A 21,477-nucleotide genomic window follows, 5' to 3' on the forward strand; every position below is an offset into this window, starting at 1 on the left:
AGGCTTTGTTGCGAAATAGGAAGCCGATTCTAGATCTAACTTTTGATTGGAGATGCTTAATGTGAGTCTGGAAGGAGAGTTTACAGTCTAACCAGACACCTAGGTATTTGTAGTTGTCCACATACTCTAGGTCAGACCCACCGAGAGTATGATTCTAGTCGGATGGGCGGGTGCAAGCAGCATTCGGTTGAAGAGCATGCATTTAGTTTTACTAGTGTTTAAGAGCAGTTGGAGGCTACGGAGTGTTGTATGGCGTTGAAGCTCTTTTGGAGGTTTGTTAACAGTGTCCAATGAAGGGCCAGATGTATACAAAATGGTGTCGTCCGCATAGAGGTGGATCCAAGCGTCACCAGCAGCAAGAGCAACATCATTGATATACACAGAGAATAGAGTCAGCCTGAGAATTGAACCCTGTGGCACCCCCATAGAGACTGCCAGTGGTCCAGACAACAGCCCCTCCAATTTGACACATTGAACTCTATCTGAGAAGTAGTTGGTGAACCAGGCGAGGCAGTCATTTGAGAAACCAAGGCTTTTTAGTCTGCCAATAAGAATGCGGTGGTTGACAGAGTCGAAAGCCTTGGCCAGGTTGATGAAGATGGCTGCGCAGTACTGTCTTTAATCGATCACGGTTATAATTCGTTTAGGACCTTGAGCGTGGCTGAGGTGCACCCATGACCAGCTCGGAAACCGGATTGCATAGCGGAGAAGGTACGGTGGGATTTGAAATGGTCGGTGATCTGTTTGTTAACTTGGCTTTCTAAAACTTTCGAAAGGCAGGGCAGGATGGATATAGGTCTGTAACAGTTTGGATCTAGAGTGTCACCCCCTTTGAAGAGGGGGATGACCGCGGCAGCTTTCCAATCTCTGGGGATCTCAGATGTTACGAAAGAGAGGTTGAACAGGCTAGTAATAGGGGATGCGACAATTTCGGTGGCTAATTTTAGAAAGAAAGGGTCCAGATTGTCTAGCCCAGCTAATTTGTAGGGGTCCAGATTTTTCTGCTCTTTCAGAACATCAGCTGTCTGAATTTGTGTAAAGAAGAAGCGGGAGCGGGGCATGGGCAAGTTGCAGTGGATGGTGCAGAGCTGGTGGCCGGGGTAGTGGTAGCCATGTGGAAAGCATGGCCAGCCGTAGCAAAATGCTTGTTGAATTCTCGATTATTGTAGATTTATTGGTGGTGACAGTGTTTCCTAGCCTCACTGCAGTGGGCAGTTGGGAGGAGGTGCTCTTATTCTCCATGGACTTTACAGTGTCCCAAAACTTTTTGGAGTTAGTGCTACAGGATGCAAATTTCTGTTTGAAAAAGCTAGCCTTTGCTTTCCTAACTGATTGTGTATATTGGTTCCTGACTTCCCTGAAAAGTTGCATATCGCGGGGGCTGTTCGATGCTAATGCAGTACGCCACAGGATGTTTTTGTGTTGATCAAGGGTAGTCAAGTCTGAGGAGAACCAGGGGCTATATCTGTTCTTAGTTCTGAATGTTTTGAATGGGGCATGCTTATTTAAGATTGAGAGGAAAGCACTTTTAACGAACAACCAGGCATCCTCTACTGACGGAATGAGGTCAATATCCATCCAGGATACCCGGGCCAGGTCAATTAGAATGGCCTGCTCGCTAAAGTGTTTTAGGGAGTGTTTGACATTGATGAGGGGTGGTCGTTTGACCGCGGACCCATTACGGATGCAGGCAATAAGGCAGTGATCGCTGAGATCCTGGTTGAAGACAGCGGATGTGTATTTAGAGGGTACATTTGTCAGGATTAATTCTATGAGGGTGCCCATGTTTACAGATTTTGGGTTGCACCTGGTAGGTTCGTTGATAATTTGTGTGAGATTCAGGGCCTCTAGTTTAGATTGTAGGTTGGCCGGTGTGTTAAGCATATCCCAGTTTAGGTCACCAAGTGTTAGGTTTAAACCCCCAACATTTATAAGAATAACCTGCACAAGAAAAGACACAGAGAATTTAGTATATTTTACTTGCAAGGAGAGTGCTCGGAGACTGCTCAGTTACAATCCTCCAAAACCACTCTGAATCAGTCTCCGCTCCTCTTGCATTTTATTAAGTTAGGAACGCCCTAGTTACAGAAGGTTTCAACTGCTAATGGGGAAGGGTGCATAAACAGATCCAGTTGAAACCAGTTCACATATTCCATTATCTGAGTATGACTTCTTCTATCTTGGCACACTGTCCGAGCGTGCCCACATTCTGAGATAAGTTGTTTTTCTAACTCATGCAGCTGGTTCCTCCTCGCTGGACGCGACCTTGACTGCTAATCTTCCTCACATTCACTCGTACACAAGCACACATTATGAAAACAACAATTCAGCACTGAAATGGCATAATGAAATAATAGTAAATGAGTAGAATAACTTATGTACAATTTCTCCAACATTTCCCTCCTGTTTATTCACTTTATTTGCTATATTCATCATCATTTGTAGACCTCTTCTTGTCAGATTTTCAGCCACAAATTCATCACATAGTTCAAAGTGTTACACTCAGAGGTTAGTTGCATAATCTCCCGGATCTGGGAATAGATCAGGGAAATGTAATGACGTTTCATCACTCGCCTCCAGCTTCTCATCATCATCATCATCATCATCATCATCATCACTGTTAGTCTGAAGGTCCCCGTCCGGGGTGAGGAGTGCATACATTTCTGACATCTCAGTTTTGACAGGTTGTATAGCGGTGGTTATCACTCTAGTGCATAATGCTCTAATGCAGGGAATACAACAACATCCACATAAGGTGAGGATAGCTGTAAACACAGCAATTGAGGTCAAAATAGAGAACACTAATTGTTTATATTTGCCAAACATGTCTCCAAATCCATCCCACATTGACGTGTCAACCCCAGAGTGGTCTTTCATCTTGCTGTTGAGAGATCTAAGCCCCTCCAAGGCCTTAGTTAGACTTCCATCAGCTGCAGTATTATTGGGAATAAATGTACAACATTGGTCACCAAAAATAGAGCAGACTCCTCCTTTTTCTGCTAGAAGCATATCGACAGCAATACGGTTTTGGAAAGCCATAAGGGAGGTAGCTGACAATTGTTCGTGGATGGCGGAGAACCCTTCTTCAGTTTTATTCCCTAATTTCTGCACGTTATAGTGGATGTAGTTGATTCTGTCTACATTCTTGTTTATTGTACACCACCAACATAATGAGGATTCAAAACCTGCTGCTACTTGGTTTATTAATTTATACTCAGTAGGAACTCCTCTTGGAATTCCAATGCTGTCTATGTAGGTGGGATCATCTGACATTACTGATCTCTTTGGCCTGCTCTTCCAGGTGTGTGGGTAAACAACGTTTACTGTGGTCAACAAATCAGTGACGGTGAGAGGTGTAATGGATACTGGCAATATCAATGACACTGAGGCGCAAAATCCTGTGGTATTGTATGGTAACCTGTCAAATAATCTATCATCTCCACACCACCACCAGATGTCACTGCGAGCCTTAGGTTTAAACGCCATGTTCACTGTTTCTACTGAGTAACATTGGGTGTCGTTTAATTTACCTAGTCTGACCCCAGCACCGGTTCTATTTATGCATGTAAAGTTTCCTACAGCTACTTTCTTTGAAAATAGAGGCTTTTGTTTTTCAGCAGTAGTCAAAGGATAAATTTTATCCCAACTGGAGCAGTTTTCTGACGGAATAGTTTTATTCATTACATCTACTAGACAGTCTAAACCCAGCGCTGAGGGCACCACTTGCAGCAGTGGTCTGGCTCCCATGCACACTACACAGTCTGCTCCGTATGCTTTAGCTGCTTGCTCTACCATTAGGAGCCAGTTGTTGTCAATGCGTGATACCCCTGTGGTTATTTTGAACCAATCATCAGTTTCAGGTTTTATGTAGATCTTAGGTTTAACGGGGGAGCTAGATTTTGGGCCTGGCGTGATGTCTGGCGGTGTTAGAGATAGTGTCGTATTTGTCATAGTGACATTTGGGCACAGCAGTAACGTGGTACAGGGATCTTGAGCGTGTGGCCTCCAAATACATAAAGCTAGTCCGTGACACGGCGGGTTCTGATGCTCACTGAAACTGTCGGGCTGTCCGAAAGGCATTTGGGTTGTATTAATGTTCAGCATTATCTTTCTGTTTGTTTTTGTCAAAGAGACCTGTTTTTTCCATTTTTTAGAATTAGAAGAAAACCCAAACGACCCCTCTGACCATTTTCCTGTAGTGGTGAACACGTTTCCCCACCAATGCCCTGATTGTTTCATGCCACTACAGTCCAAATACCAGTCATAATCATTCCAACTATTCCACCCACTGCCACCATCTTTTTATGCGCTTGAGTGATCATTCTGCTGTAGATTGGAACTCCTCCTATTTACCTACAACAGAGTGGTGGACAATCTTCACCGGGTTTGAGACAACTGCAAACTAAAATTACAGTTCCCTTTGTAACCGGACTTTCTCTGGTGGTACGTTGAAGAGCTACAACGCTACAGCAGATACCATAGAGTTATCACTATGAAACATATAAGAATGGTGACTACGAACAGTATGATGGAAATAGTTATTTTAGACATGTCCAATTATTCTTTTACAGTGGGTCAAATGAATCCATGTACTACGTTCTGCAATCTTTACTGCGGTACCTGTGGTTAACAGCACTTGGTAGGGTCCTTCCCACTTAGGTGAGTGCCAATGCTTCTTCTTTATACTTTTTATCAGGACCCAGTCTCCTGGTTCAACTAACTGGTCTTTCTGTAAGGACACAGAGGTTGTATCATCATCAGTTGATTCTGTCAATTGCTTTTGTTGTTGCAGCATTTTTCTCATGTAATCTGCTAGTGTGCTATCGTCATCAGTTTCCCATAAGTTTTTAAAACATGGTAATCTATAAGGTCTGCCAAACAACACTTCATAAGGGGTTAGACCATTTGTGCTTGTAATATTTATGTACAGTTTCACTAAATCCAGACATTTAGTCCACGGTCTCTTGGTTTCTTCTATACACTTTCTGAGTCTGTTCTTTATTGTTCCATTCATTCTTTCTACCAGCCCTGCACTTTGTGGATGATAGGCGCAGTGATTCTTTAGATCTATGTGGAAGGCTTGACCTATTTTAGTTACTGTCTGATTTACAAAATGTGAGCCATTGTCACTATAGATTTTTTCTGGAATTCCATAGCGTGGAATTATGTCTTTGCATAGGGCTTTAGCTACTGTTAATGCATCTGGATTCTTTGTAGGGAAAAGTTCTATCCATTTTGAGAATGAGTCTATTATTACCAAACAGAACTTTTTTCCCTCACTGTTGTTCAGTTCTATGAAATCCATATGTATGTGTTGAAATGGATAATCTGGTTTTGGAAACTGTCCTCTCTTTGGTCTTAGATTGCCTTGAGCATTATGTTTTGCACAGATTAGACATGCTCTACAAAAACTTCTTGAATAGGAGTTAAAGCCATATGTTGTATATATTTGATTTACTAATCCTACCATCCCTCCTGTTGAGACATGTGTCTTGCCATGGCTCAATATAGCTGCCCATTTATATAGGCTTTTGGGTAGGATTGGTTTATTTTCTGGTCAGATGTGGATTCCATCTTTAATTTGTGCCCCTTTTTTCTTCCACTGTTCCTGCTCTTGTTTTGGCGATTGTTGTTGCATTTCTCTTAATGTTTCATTTTCTAGGTCATTTTCTGTTAGGACTAGAACTTTCAGTTCTTTCTGTGCAGCTTCCTTTGCTGTTTTATCTGCAAACGCATTCCCTTTCGAAACTGGGTCAGTTCCTTTTGTGTGGGCTGCACATTTGCATATTGCTAACTGCTTTGGCAGTTGCACAGCTTGCAACAGTTCTGTTAGTAGTTTTGCATGAGTGACTGGTTTTCCTGTCGATGTTATCATGCCCCTGTTTTTCCAATGCTGTGCAAACGTGTGCGTAGTAGCATATGCATATTGGCTATCTGTATAAATGGTTGCTATTTTGTCTTTCATGAGTTTACAGGCTTCAGTAAGAGCCACTAATTCTGCAGCTTGTGCTGAAAAGTGTTGTGGCAGTGCTTCTGCTTTTAGGATTTTGTCATTTGTTACAACAGCATAGCCTGTTTTTGTTTTCCCTTTTTCATCTTTTTTAGAAGAACCATCTACAAACAGAGTTTCGCCTTGTTCTAAAGGAGTGTCTTTTAGATCTGCTCTACTTTTTGCTGTTTGTTCTGCTAGTGTTTCACAATCATGAGTTTCACCTTCCTCTTCAGTAGGAAGGAGCGTTGCTGGGTTGAGCACTGTGCACCTTTCTATTTTTAGGTGTGGTTGTGACAGAAGTATTGACATGCAAGACAGATGTCTTGCTGGTGACAGGAAACTCATCTTGGTTTGCAAAAGCAGAGCTGATACTGCATGTGGTACTTTTAACACAATCGGGTGGAAAAGTACTATATCTGCACTTGAGATTACAGCCAGTGACGCTGCTATCACTGCTCTCACACAGTGTGGTAAGGCGCACGCTACAGCATCCATTTTGGTTGAATAGTAAGCTATAGGTCTGAGTTTATTTCCATGCATTTGTGTCAACACGGATGTCATGAATTTTCCTTTGCAGTCTACCATTTGTACAAATTCTTTTTGATAATCAGGTAAGGCCAGTGTACAGCTGTTTACCATGGTCTGTTTTAACTTGCAAAGGGCTTCTTCCGTTTCAGGAGTCCATTTTAACCTGTCAGACATTTTTAGCTCTTCTTTGTACATTAGAGATTGCAAGGGCGCTGTTAGTTCTGCATAATTGGGCACCCAGCTTCTACAATAATTGGTGAGTCCTAGAAAGGACGTCATCTGTTTCTTTGTTAGTGGCTTGGGTGCTTGCAATATTGCCGCTTTTCTTTCTTCCATCATTGTCCTCCCTCCTGCGCTTAGTTGATGACCTAAATATTTTACTCTTTCTTGGCAAAACTGTAGTTTATTTTTACTGACTTTGTGGCCTTCTTTAGCCAAATGCTTTAGCAGTGCTATTGAGTCTTCTTCACAATCTGCCTGTTTTTCTGATGCTACGAGGATGTCGTCAACATAGGTCAACAGCTGGCTTTTGTTTGGAGGCTCGAAGGTAGATAAGCTCGAAGTTATCACCTGAGAATAGATAGTTGGGCTTTCACAGTAACCTTGGGGCAATCTAGTGTACGTAAATCTTCTCCCTTTGAATGTAAATGCGAACCAGTGTTGGCTATCTTTATGCACTGGTACCGAGAAAAATGCATTACTGATATCCACTACGGTGAAATATTTAGCCTTTGGGTTTAATGAATTTAGCAACGTGTGTGGGTCTGCCACACATGGAGATCTTTGGATAACAGCATTGTTTACAGCTTGTAGATCTTGAACCATCCTCCACCCTGTTGATGGAGGTGCCTTTTTTACTGGAAAAATTGGTGTGTTGCACGGCGACTCAGCACATTCAATTAGCACACCTGCTTTCTCTAAACCTTCAATCACTGGCTCTATTCCAATCATTGCATCTGGTTTTAGGGGGTATTGTTTTATCCTAGGGCGATGCTCTGTTTTAGGTCTTATTATTACAGGTGCTGCTCCTTTAACTAATCCCACATCTGTAGGTCCTTGGGACCATAGTTCTGAGGGGATTTGTTTCAACAATGTTTCCTGTTCTTCAGTAAAGTAGATTTGTCATTTTTGGTTTTTACCCAGATGTACCCCAGCCTGAACAATTACAGTCCAGAACAGTGCCTTTCTGGACAACTCGGTGGATTCGCTAAACCAGGTATTTACTCCTGTAACCACCCAATCACGTGCCCTTTCTCCTTTATCCACTAATTTCCCTATGTCTTTCCATTCAGTGTTTTTCCCTTTACATAGTGAGATATGAGGGTGGTAATGCTGTTTAAATAGTGACTTGACCTGTTCTGGCAAAATGACAGCTGCCGCAGCGTTAGCTGTTACGTCTGAGTAGACATAGGACACTGTCAGTTTGGCTGGAGTAACTTTATCAAGGCTTTCTTTGTACTTTTGGTCAGGGCTACTAGTGTACCACATAGTAACATGCAAATCATTTGGTGACATGCAGTCTTGTACATTTCTAACAGCTCTTTTCCCTTCTTCCACGAGATAAGCTCCTACAGAGCTTGGTGGTTTATTTGGTACATCTAGTGTATAGTAGTAATTTGGTTTTCCCACACCCTGTACTACGTATACTTCGTCTGGTTTCTGTCTGATTATTTGCAAACCATCTGGTGTTGGCATTATGGCTAGGCTTAGGGCCACTAATCCATCTCGTCCCAACAAATTTACTGGACACTCAGGTAGCATTAGAACTGACAGCTGGCATGATTTGCCTTCTGGGTCTCGGAGCCATAAGGGCTCTGTTTCTTGGACTCTCTTAGCGACGCCTTGGGCAGCTCGCACTATGACATGATTGGAGCTAGGCATTACATATGACAGGGTTTCTTTGATCGTGGTTCTACAAGCTCCAGTGTCACAGAGGAATCTAACAGGAGTGCCTTGGACTATCAGTGTAATTTCTGGTCTGATTTTTTCTTCATAAAATAAATCTTCTAAGTTTAGAATTTCTTCTTCGTCTTCAACTGATTTTTCCTCATGTGTTACAAGGAACTCCTCCATTTCAGTGACCTCAGGTTCTTTATCCTGATGTCCCTGTTTTAGTCATGCGTTCTGATTGTTGTGTGAGGGCCATGCGTTCTTATTGTTGTGTGAGGAATCGTTTTTGCAATCTCTGGCTATGTGTCCCTCTTTCCCACATGACCAACATCCTCTAGGATTGTCATTTGCACGTGTTCCCTGTCCTCTTCCCCTGCCTCTGCCTCGTCCTCTTCCTCGGCCTCTACCTCTAGATTGCTGATAATACACAGATATCCCTTCCTCTCCTTGGTAAAAGACGAGCTCCTTCTTGCTTTTCTTACTTTTTATCACTTTTTCAGCATGGATGGCATGGTTTATGTACTCTGCCAGTGTTCCTCCACTCATCCCTATGTGGTGACGATTTACCCACCCATTTATGTCTGGTAAAGAACCAGAGTGTAGCGCGTTTTTTAGCTGTTGTTTATATGGCCCATTCTCATCCTCAACTGGATCTAATCCACTGTGTACTTTAAACACTTTTTCCATTCTGATCCTATACTCATCAAATGGCTCATCTGGTTTTTGTTTACAGTGTCCTATCTCGGTGTAGTTTGCCCTTCTCCTAAATTTGGTTCTGATTCTGTCCAATAATGGGTTTATTTGCCCACGTAATTCCGCTGAATCGGGAGCATTTATGTTTTGGCCTTGTATTGGGGAATAGTTTCCCTTTACGTGATGCCAGTCTGGTCCTAATTTACACATCCAAGCTTGCTGCACTTCCATTCCATTTAGATGATACGATAGTCTCAAGTTTTCCATCTGAATTATGCTTTCCTCAATATCCTCTTTAGGACTGGGAATGCCTTCTACAGCCTTTTTAACATCTTCCTGTGTCCATGTTCTAAAGACTAGTGTGGTAGGACGTTGACCGTCTGCCCCTGCTTGAGGATTTGGTAATTCTATCAATGGAAAAACTTCCACTCCTTCTGTTTCAGTGTTTAAGGCTTGCATTTTTGGTAAGGGAGATAATAACCCTCCCATCGTTTTGCTCCAATTTCCCATACCCCCTTGTGATCGAGTGGATGGTCCACTTTTTGGTGTTTGTGACTGCATATTTATTGGTTGTGGAGTATTTGTCTCTGGGGGAGTATATTTTGGTGGCACTTCCTGTGGTGCGCTAGGTGCAGTTGCATTTACTTCGTATCCTCCCTGTGCCCCTTCTAACGGTTGCATAACTTGCCTTCTCAATGCACTGTAGGGACCTGAATACTCATTGTCTTCTCTCCTATGAAACATTATGGGTTTTTGTTTATCTTCATCTTCTCTATCTTTCTTTTCTCTTTCTTCAACCTGCTTTTTATTTTCTTCTCTTTCCTTTTTCGCTTTTCTCTCACCTTCCTCTCGCTGTCCTGCTATTTTCAACCATACCAATATCTGTTCATAACCTTCTTTCCTCATCCTATCCTCGTTCTGTCTGCATTTTATTTTTATTTTTTGTTGCAGCTCTTTTAGACCGGTGGTAGACAATTTTCCACTAAACTTGTACTTTTTTATCCAGTAACATAGGGGTTCTGTTGCTGTAGGATCTTCTTTTTGTACTACTTTCCAATCTTTGCACGGAAGGTTCTCAAGGAACTTTTGTTTTTCTTTGCTTTGTCCCTTCCCCATTTTGAACTAAATTTGGGCCCAGTGGGTTTTCAACACCTAGAGTGTTCTAACACTGGGTCTTAATCGAACAAGACGGTGATCAACAACCCTTTATGGTAAAACTCACTTCAACCTTTCCAGGTGGAGTTTTCTTGCCTACAAGCATCCACAAAGGTTCACCGTTTACACCTTGTTCGTTTGGTATGAAATACAAATACCTAGTGGTGTTTATATTTCCAGTCACACTCTTACACTTTCATACAACTTTTATATGATTTTCCGACACAGAGGACTCCGCCGTCCTACATAGAATTTAACTAGTTCAGTGACTAGAGGAGTCTACCCTCCACGGAATTTAACTGTTCGAAAACTACTTTACCTGATAGAGTCTAGAATTGTCAGGGTTTTTCTTTTCAACACAGAGGACGCCGCCGTCCTACGTAGAATTTAACTAGTTTGGTAACTAGAGGAGTCTACCCTCCGCGGACTTTAACTGTTTGAAAATTACTTTACTTCATTCACATTCATTCCTCTTTTTTTTTTTATGAATTTTTTACTCACAATTCTCTGCGTTCTTGGATCTACCTTCAACCATCGGATCCCAGCCCGCAAGGGAGGGACCAGTCCCGGAAAAGGGTCTTAATGCTGTGGCCACAGACTTGCCTGGATCTCACTCGCCCGCTGGGATCGTCAGGTATCTTGGCATCCGGCTCGAAGGACCATTTAAATGTTAGGTTTAAACCCCCAACATTTATAAGAATAACCTGCACAAGAAAAGACACAGAGAATTTAGTATATTTTACTTGCAAGGAGAGTGCTCGGAGACTGCTCAGTTACAATCCTCCAAAACCACTCTGAATCAGTCTCCGCTCCTCTTGCATTTTATTAAGTTAGGAACGCCCTAGTTACAGAAGGTTTCAACTGCTAATGGGGAAGGGTGCATAAACAGATCCAGTTGAAACCAGTTCACATATTCCATTATCTGAGTATGACTTCTTCTATCTTGGCACACTGTCCGAGCGTGCCCACATTCTGAGATAAGTTGTTTTTCTAACTCATGCAGCTGGTTCCTCCTCGCTGGACGCGACCTTGACTGCTAATCTTCCTCACATTCACTCGTACACAAGCACACATTATGAAAACAACAATTCAGCACTGAAATGGCATAATGAAATAATAGTAAATGAGTAGAATAACTTATGTACAATTTCTCCAACACCAAGCAGTACGAACTCTGAGGATAGATGGGGGGCAATCAGTTCACATATGGTGACCAGGGCACAGCTCGGGGCTGAGGGGGGTCTGTAGCAAGCGGCAACAGTGAGAGACTTATTTCTGGAAAGGTGGATTTTTAGAAGTAGAAGCTCAAACTGTTTGGGCACAGACCTGGATAGTATGATAGAGCTCTGCAGGCTATCTCTACAGTAGATTGCAACCCCACCCCCTTTGGCAGTTCTATCGAGACGGAAATGTTGTAGTTGGGGATGGAAATTTCTGAATTGTTGGTGGCCTTCCTAAGCCAGGATTCAGACACTGCTAGAACATCAGGGTTGGTGGAGTGTGCTAACGCAGTGAATAACTCAAATTTAGGGAGAAGGCTTCGGATGTTAACGTGCAAGAAACCAAGGCATTTACGGTTACAGAAGTCAACAAATGATAACGCCTGGGGAATAGGAGTGATACTGGGGGCTACAGGGCCTGGGTTAACCTCTACATCACCAGAGGAACAGAGGAGGAGTAGAATAAGGATACGGCTAAAGGCTTTAAGAACTGGTCTTCTAGTGTATTGGGTACAGAGAAAAAAAGGAAAAGATTTCCGGGCGTTGTAGAATAGATTCAGGGCATTATGTACAGACAAGGATATGGAAGGATATGAGTACAGTGGAGGTAAACCTAAGCGTTGGGTAACGATGAAAGAGATAGTATCACTGGAGGCACCGATTGAATCTGTCTCTGTGTGTATGGGGGGTGGGACAAAGGAGCTGTCTAAGGCAGGTTGAGCTGGGCTGGGGGCTCTACAGTGAAATAGCACAATAAGAAATAACCGAAACAGCAATAAGCAAGGCATATTGACATGGGAGAGAGGCATAAAGCAATCACAGGTGTTATTCGAGAGAGCTAAGACAACAGCTGGTAATGGCAACAAAGTTTGGGCTGAGGCTAAACATAAACAGGATGCGGTACCGTATAAAGGAACAGTCCAGCAGGCATCAGCTTTATAGCTGAGTTATCATAAGGTCCGGTGAACAGCAATAGGAGAGTTCGGAGGTAGTTCGGGGGCTGCTACAGCACTGGCGAGCAAGAGGCCCGGCTTGCGTGTGCTAGCAGGCCGGGGCTAGCAGATGGATCTTTGTGGTCGACGTCGTAACGGGAAGCCTGTTGAAACCACATCAGACGATTTCATCGGCAAACCAGTCGTGTTGGATCGGCGGGGCTCCGTGTCAACACTAGGAGGTCCCGTCCGGTTGACAGATAGAAAGTATATATTCACTTTTATTCCTCATGTGGAACTGCATGAAAATCATTTTTATTTTTGTTTCAAACCATTTTGAAATGTGTATCCTAATGTCACACACTGGCCCCATTATTTATAGAAATAACTATATATTCCCAGTATGCATGTAATAGCAACCAAACTCCATGTAAATCAGTTTATAGCATTCCATCATTGGTTACTCTGAGAGTTCCTCATATTGACATTGGCGGTGGCCTCAGGCCCTATGGTGCCAACCTTGGAAAAGTCAATCCAATTTCTACTATTACTAATAGGGATAGACCAAATGGGGCAGTTCTATGCAATCTTATAGCCATAAAAACTAAATTAATATCAACCATCAGACAGGGCCTGCAACCGCCTATTGAACATAGCTTGTTTGAGTTGGAGACTCCATGTGACTTTAAAAATCGTAAAGGACTTGTGTTGGTGCACCTGAATATTAGGAGCTTACTTCCTAAACTGGATTACACCAAGATCTGGGCTATGCAGACAAATCCAGACATTCTGAAACTTGGATCTCTGGGGATATTCTGGACTCTGATATTAATATTGAGGGTTATAATGTGTTCAGAGCTGATAGACAGGGTAGAGGTGGTGGAGTGGCCATTCTTATAAAAAATATTTTCTCTCTCTTTACTGAAATCCATGACCCTTGGCCAAAAATTTGAGCTACTATCTTTAAGCCTTTGTCTGGGGGAAAATGTATCCACAACTGTCCTCCCTCGGCTAACCTTTGTGCACTCGAGGAGTAAACTAGTTTGATGTCTTCTTTTACTAAATCAGAAGTTATTATCCGGGTGACCTAAATTATGATTGGGAAATGCAGGCTTCAGACAATCTAAAAGACATGTGTAATGATCTAAACCTAACCCAGCTGGTGACTAAGCCTACACAGCCCAACCCTAAAGATCCTTCAAAGTCCACTCTGATTTATCTTATTTTAATGAATACATCAGAGACATTAGTGACCATTGCCCAGTTTTTTGTAATAGAGATGTGAGAATACAAAAATCTAAGCCTCGTATCATCACAAAGAGGAACTTAAAAAACTTCAGTGAACAGGCTTTTTTACATGATCTTTATTTTAGTGACCTTGATTGTATTTCAGCTATCCCTGAACCTGACTTAGCTTTCAGCCTTTTTGCAGTTGTCTTCAATTCTATTGTGGATAATCATGCTCCCTTAAAAAAAATAAGGGTTAAAGGTAGATCGAATGCATGGTACACTCCGGAATTATCAGAAGTAATTCATAAAAGAGATTATGCTTGGGTCAAGGCCATGAACACAGGGTTAGACCCGGACTGGCAAACTTTTAAGCAACCGAGGAATCATTGTGTAAGAAAATCAGAAAGGCTAAATCCGATTATTATGTAACAGCTCCTTCAGATTTGAATTACAACTACTTCCTCCACTCTGACACAACAAATTAAATGTGCTGCTTCGTTTGTGGATAGTGTTGAGTGAAGGAAAAGCAGCCAACAAGTGCTCAGCATATGTGGGAACTCCTTCAAGACTGTTGGAAAAGCATTCGTCATGAAGCTGGCTGAGACAATGCCAAGAGTGTGCAAAGGTCTCATCAAAGCAAAGGGTGGTTATTTGAAGAATCTCATATATAAAATATATGTTGATTTGTTTAACACTTTTTTGGTTACTACATGATTCCATATGTTTATTTCATAGTTTTGATGTCTTCACTATTATTCTACAATGTAGAAAATAGTAAAAATAAAGAAAAACCCTGGAATGAGTAGGTGTATCCAAACTTTTGACTGGTACACTGAGTGTACAAAACATTAGCAACACCTTCCTAATATTGAGTTGCACCTCCTTTTGCCCTCAGAACAGCCTCAATTTGTCGGGGCATGGACTCTACAAGGTGTTGAAATTATTCAGGCAATGCTTCCAACAGTTGTGTCAAGTTGGCTGGATGTCCTTTGGGGGGTGAAACATGATTGATTTGATTTGATTTATTAGGATCCCCATTAGCCGATGCCAATGATGAAAGCTAGTCTTACTGGGGTCGGACACATAATGAAAAAGACATTACAGACAAAATACTTTACAATTTACATACACATAGGAACCTGTTGAGCATGAAAAACCCAGCAGCGTTGCAGTTCTTGACACACTCAAACCGGTGCACCTACCATACCCCATTCAAAGGTACTTCAATATTTTGTGTTGCCCATTCACCCTCTGAATAGCACACATAGACAATCCATGTCTCAATTGTCTCAAGGCTTCAAAATCTTTCTTTAACCTGTCTCCTCCCCTTCATCTACACTGACTGAAGTGGATTTAACAAGTAGCATCAATAAAGGATCATAGCTTTCACCTAGATTCACCTGGTCAGTCTATGTCATGGATAGAGCAGCTGTTCCCAATATTTTGTACGCTCAGTGTATATTTACATATATTTATACTTGAAGAACTCTTATAATTGCCACCTGGCACAGACAGAAGAGGACTGGCCAGCCCTCAGAGCCTGGTTCCTCTCTATGTTTCTTCCTAGGTTCCTGCCTTTCTAGGGAGTTTTTCCCAGCCACCGTGCATCTGCATTGCTTGCTCTTCGGGGTTTAAGGCTGGGTTTCTGTATAAGCACTTAATGACAACTGCCGCTGACTCATTGAAATAGAAATCTTCATCCAAACCGAGGTTAGTGTTCTGATGTCCAGAAGCTCTTTTCGGTCGTAGGAACATTACGTACAAAAAAAGTTAAGATCAGCGCAATTGAATAAAAAATAAATAAATAGCAGAATTGGGCAGGAGCTCGTAAAATGGCCGCTATACATTCTAGCGCCGTTCTAACACAACCAAAACATGGCACATGATAAGATAATTATTTAAAGTACTTCTAGGTTAATACATTCAAAATAAAGCACATGAGGAAATAAAGAAAAAGGACAAAATGGAAAACATGTGGCACAAGTGTTTAACTTACAGTGATGCAGTCTGGTCACAATAATTCCCATCCAATAGATTTTGACATACATGGCTAGGGAAACCTTGTATGACCATATTCTCCTCCTTCCTCAGGCTGATGACATCTTTACCCTGTTGATGGACACTATGCCTCCAGGACCTCTATATCAGGTGTTGTGAAAGGAAGGCCCGGAAAATCGTTAAAGACTCCAGCCACCCAAGCCATTGACTGTTCTCTCTGCTTCCGCACGGCAAGCGGTACCGGTGCATCAAGTCTGACACCAACAGGCTCCTGAACAGCTTCTATCCCCAAGCCATGAGACTGCTAAATAGCAGAATGACTACACAGACTATCTGAGTTGACCCTTGTATTTAGTTTCTGCACCATCTCTATGCACACTCACAGGACTCTACACACTCACGCACACTAACGCTCCAACACACACATAACATGCACACACATTTACTAACTTTGCACACACACACACGCACTTACATACAATCATCATTTACGCTGCTGCTACTCTATTTAGGCCATCAGACTGTTAAACAGCCATCACTAGCACAGAGAGGCTGCTGCCTACATAAATAAAGACTTGAAAATCACTGGCCACTTGAATAAATGGAACACTAGTCACTTTAATAATGGAACTTTAATAATGTTTACATATATTGCATTACCTGTCACGCCTCCTCCCGTTGCTCCCCTCTGGCGCTCTGATTCGCCGGTCTACTGAGCCACCGGTCTGAGCGCACCACCTCGGCAACACCGGAATGGAAACCCAACGCACCCTAATCACCTCCAGCGCACCTGAACCTCATCCTCTCATCAAAAAAGTATTTTATCCCCTGCTGATTTTGTATGTTTGCCCACTGACAAAGACATGATCAGTCTATAATTTTAATGGTAGGTTTATTTGAACAGTGAGAGACAGAATAACAACAACAAAATCCAGAAAAACGCATGTCAGAAATGTTATAAATTGATTTTCATTGTAATGAGGGAAATAAGTATTTGACAGAGGTCAGACGTTTCTTGTAGTTGGCCAACAGGTTTGCACACATCTCAGGAGGGATTTTGTTCCACTCCTCTTTGCAGATCTTCTCCAAGTCATTAAGGTTTTGAGGCTGACGTTTGGCAACTCGAACCTTCAGCTCCCTCCACAGATTGTCTATGGGATTAAGGTCTGGAGACTGGTTAGGCCACTCCAGGACCTTAATGTGCTTCTTCTTGAGCCACTCCTTTGTTGCCTTGGCCGTGTGTTTTGGGTCATTGTCATGCTGGAATACCCATCCACGACCCATTTTCAATGCCCTGGCTGAGGGAAGGAGGTTCTCACCCAAGATTTGACGGTACATGGCCCCGTCCATCGTCTCTTTGATGCGGTGAAGTTGTCCTGTCCCCTTAGCAGAAAAACACCCCCAAAGCATAATGTTTCCACCTCCATGTTTGACGGTGGGGATGGTGTTCTTGGGGTCATAGGCAGCATTCCTCCTCCTCCAAACATGGCGAGTTGAGTTAATGCCAAAGAGCTCCATTTTGGTCTCATCTGACCACAACACTTTCACCCAGTTCTCCTCTGAATCATTCAGATGTTCATTGGCAAACTTCAGACGGCCCTGTATTTGTGCTTTCTTGAGCAGGGGGACCTTGCGGGCGCTGCAGGATTTCAGTCCTTCACGGCGTAGTGTGTACCAATTGTTTTATTGGTGACTATGGTCCCAGCTGCCTTGAGATCATTGACAAGATCCTCCCGTGTAGTTCTGGGCTGATTCCTCACCGTTCTCATGATCATTGCAACTCCAGGGAGAGGGAGATTGACAGATATTTTGTGTTTCTTCCAATTGCGAATAATCGCACCAACTGTTGTCACCTTCTCAACAAGCTGCTTGGGGATGGTAGCCCATTCCAGCCTTGTGTAGGTCTACAATCTTGTCCCTGACATCCTTGGAGAGCTCTTTGGTCTTGGCCATGGTGGAGAGTTTGGAATCTGATTGATTGATTGCTTCTGTGGACAGGTGTCTTTTATACAGGTAACAATCTGAGATTAGGAGCACTGCCTTTAAGAGTGTGCTCCTAATCTCAGCTCATTACCTGTATAAAAGACACCTGGGAGCCAGAAATCTTTCTGATTGAGAGGGGGTCAAATACTTATTTCCCTCATTAAAATGCATATCAATTTATAACATTTATGACATGCGTTTTTCTGCATTTCTTTGTTGTTATTATGTCTCTCACTGTTCAAATAAACCTACCAATAAAATTATAGACTGATAATTTCTTTGTCAGTGGGCAAACGTACAAAATCAGCAGGGGATCAAATACCTTTTTCCCTCACTGTATTTGTTGTGGAATTGTTAGATATTACTTGCTAGATATTGCTGCACTGTCAGATCTAGAAGCACAAGCATTTCGCTACACTCGCAATAACATCTGCTAACCATGTATATGTGACCAATACATTTGATTTGATTTTGATCATATATCCTGATGTCTAGTCACCTTACCCATATACCAGTGGAGGCTGCTGAGGGGAGGACAGCTCATAATAATGTCTGGAACGGAGCAAATGGAATGGCATCAAACACATGGAAACCATGTGTTTAATGTATTTGATACTATTCCGCTCCAGCCATTACCATGAGCCCGTCCTCCCCAATTAAGGTGCAACCAACCTCTTGTGCCCGATACATATCTACCTCTATCACTCCAGTATCCCTGCACATTGTAAATATGGTATTGGAACCGACCCTGTATATAGCTTCTTACTTTCTCGTGTTCTTCTTATTTCTATTTGTCATGTGTTTTTGTTCTACCTTATGTTATTTTTAGTGCTACATTGATATTGATTATTGCATTGTACTTGTGCTGTACTAGTGCACGTGACATAAGTGGTGGGCATTTTTGTCATTTAGCAGACGCTCTTATCCAGAGCGACTTATAGTTAGTGAGTGCGTACATTTTCATACTGGTCCCCCGTGGGAATCGAACCCACAACCCTGGCGTTGCAAGCGCCATGCTCTACCAACTGAGCTACACGGGACTACGACAAAAATAATACATAAAACAAATAATAAAACAAATAATAAATACATAAAACACTTGAAACTTGAAGAAGGATCACCAGCTCAGTTCATCAAACTGTCCAATCTCTGGAGGGGACAACAAACATTACTCAATCTGCACTTGATTCGGCCCATGTGCCACCCAGTCGAATGGACTAACGTTTTAATGCATAAATCCTTTAGCTATTGTGTTTTACATTTTGTGTGTATTTCATGCAAATCAAATCAAATCAAATCAAATTTTATTGGTCACATGCGCCGAATACAACAGGTGCAGACATTACAGTGAAATGCTTACTTACAGCCCTTAACCAACAGTGCATTTATTTTAAACAAAAAAAGTAAGAATAAAACAACAACAAAAAAGTGTTGAGAAAAAAAGAGCAGAAGTAAAATAAAGTGACAGTAGGGAGGCTATATATACAGTAAAATAAAGTGACAGTAGGGAGGCTATATATACAGGGGGGTACCGTTGCATAGTCAATGTGCGGGGGCACCGGCTAGTTGAGGTAGTTGAGGTAATATGTACATGTGGGTAGAGTTAAAGTGACTATGCATAAATACTTAACAGAGTAGCAGCAGCGTAAAAAGGATGGGGTGGGGGGGCAGTGCAAATATTCCGGGTAGCCATGATTACCTGTTCAGGAGTCTTATGGCTTGGGGGTAGAAGCTGTTGAGAAGTCTTTTGGACCTAGACTTGGCACTCCGGTACCGCTTGCCGTGCGGTAGCAGAGAGAACAGTCTATGACTAGTCTAATTTTGAGGGCCTTCCTCTGACACCGCCTGGTATAGAGGTCCTGGATGGCAGGGAGCTTTGCCCCAGTGATGTACTGGGCCGTACGCACTACCCTCTGTAGTGCCTTGCGGTCAGAGGCCAAGCAGTTGCCATACCAGGCGGTGATGCAACCAGTCAGGATGCTCTCGATGGTGCAGCTGTAGAATTTTTTGAGGATCTGAGGACCCATGCCAAATCTTTTTAGTCTCCTGAGGGGGAATAGGCTTTGTCGTGCCCTCTTCACGACTGTCTTGGTGTGTTTGGACCATGATAGTTCGTTGGTGATGTGGACACCAAGGAACTTGAAGCTCTCAACCTGTTCCACTACAGCCCCGTCGATGAGAATGGGGGCGTGCTCAGTCCTCTTTTTTTTCCTGTAGTCCACAATCATCTCCTTTGTCTTGGTCACGTTGAGGGAGAGGTTGTTGTCCTGGCACCACACGGCCAGATCTCTGACCTCCTCCCTATAGGCTGTCTCATCGTTGTCGGTGATCAGGCCTACCACTGTTGTGTCGTCGGCAAACTTAATGATGGTGTTGGAGTCGTGCCTGGCCATGCAGTCATGGGTGAACAGAGAGTACAGGAGGGGACTGAGCACGCACCCCTGAGGGGCCCCCGTGTTGAGGATCAGTGTGGCAGATGTGTTGTTACCTACCCTTACCACCTGGGGGCGGCCCGTCAGGAAGTCCAGGATCCAGTTGCAGAGGGAGGTGTTTAGTCCCAGGATCCTTAGCTTAGTGATGAGCTTAGAGGGCACTATGGTGTTGAATGCTGAGCTGTAGTCAATGAATAGCATTCTCACGTAGGTGTTCCTCTTGTCCAGGTGGGAAAGGGCAGTGTGGAGTGCGATAGAGATTGCATCATCTGTGGATCTGTTGGGGCGGTATGCAAATTGGAGTGGGTCTAGGGTTTCTGGGATTATGCTGTTGATGTGAGCCATGACCAGTCTTTCAAAGCACTTCATGGCTACAGACGTCAGTGCTACGGGTCGGTAGTCATTTAGGCAGGTTATCTTAGAGTTCTTGGGCACGGGGACTATGGTGGTCTGCTTGAAACATGTTGGTATTACAGACTCAGTCAGGGACATGTTGAAAATGTCAGTGAAGACACTTGCCAGTTGGTCAGCACATGCTCGGAGTACACGTCCTGGTAATCCGTCTGGCCCTGCGGCCTTGTGAATGTTGACCTGCTTAAAAGTCTTACTCACATCGGCTACGGAGAGCGTGATCACATAGTCGTCCGGAGCAGCTGGTGCTCTCATGCATGCTTCAGTGTTGCTTGCCTCGAGCGAGCATAGAAGTGGTTTAGCTCGTCTGGTAGGCTTGTGTCACTGGGCAGCTCGCGGCTGTGCTTCCCTTTGTAGTCTGTAATAGTTTTCAAGCCCTGCCACATCCGACGAGCGTCAGAGCCAGTGTAGTATGATTCAATCTTAGACCTGTATTGACTCTTTGCCTGTTTGATGGTTCGTCGGAGGTCATAGCGGGATTTCTTATAAGCGTCCGGGTTAGAGTCCCGTTCCTTGAAAGCGGCAGCTCTACCCTTTAGCTCAGTGCGGATGTTTCCTGTAATCCATGGCTTCTGGTTGGGGTATGTACGTACGGTCACTGTGGGGACGACATCATCGATGCACTTATTGATGAAGCCAGTGACTGATGTGGTGTACTCCTCAATGCTGTCTGAAGAATCCCGGAACATGTTCCAGTCTGTGCTAGCAAAACAGTCCTGTAGCTTCATCTGACCACTTTTTTATTAACCGAATCACTGGTGCTTCCTGCTTCAGTTTTTGCTTATAAGCAGGAATCAGGAGGATAGAGTTATGGTCAGATTTGCCAAATGGAGGGCGAGGGAGAGCTTTGTATGCGTCTCTGTGTGTGGAGTAAAGGTGGTCTAGAGTTTTTTCCCCTCTGGTTGCACATTTAACATGCTGGTAGAAATTAGGTAGAACGGATTTAAGTTTCCCTGCATTAAAGTCCCCGGCTACTAGGAGCGCTGCATCTGGATGAGCGTTTTCCTGTTGAT

The 21,477-nt window shown here is 43.2% G+C and overlaps 1 protein-coding gene across 1 annotated transcript; it reads right to left on the reverse strand.

Annotated features, from left to right (window-relative positions):
• Nucleotides 1-1,970: 1,970 nt before the first annotated feature.
• Nucleotides 1,971-10,219, reverse strand: LOC121566668. Its single transcript, XM_041876624.2, has 2 exons — nucleotides 10,022-10,219; nucleotides 1,971-9,400 (listed from the first exon to the last, which is right to left on the reverse strand). The coding sequence occupies exons 1-2, from the start codon at nucleotides 10,217-10,219 to the stop codon at nucleotides 8,636-8,638; spliced, it is 963 nt and encodes a 320-aa protein (XP_041732558.2). The 3' UTR covers nucleotides 1,971-8,635.
• Nucleotides 10,220-21,477: the final 11,258 nt, after the last annotated feature.

The sequence above is a fragment of the Coregonus clupeaformis genome, chromosome 10 (genome assembly GCF_020615455.1).
Source record: "Coregonus clupeaformis isolate EN_2021a chromosome 10, ASM2061545v1, whole genome shotgun sequence".
NCBI lineage: Eukaryota > Metazoa > Chordata > Actinopteri > Salmoniformes > Salmonidae > Coregonus > Coregonus clupeaformis.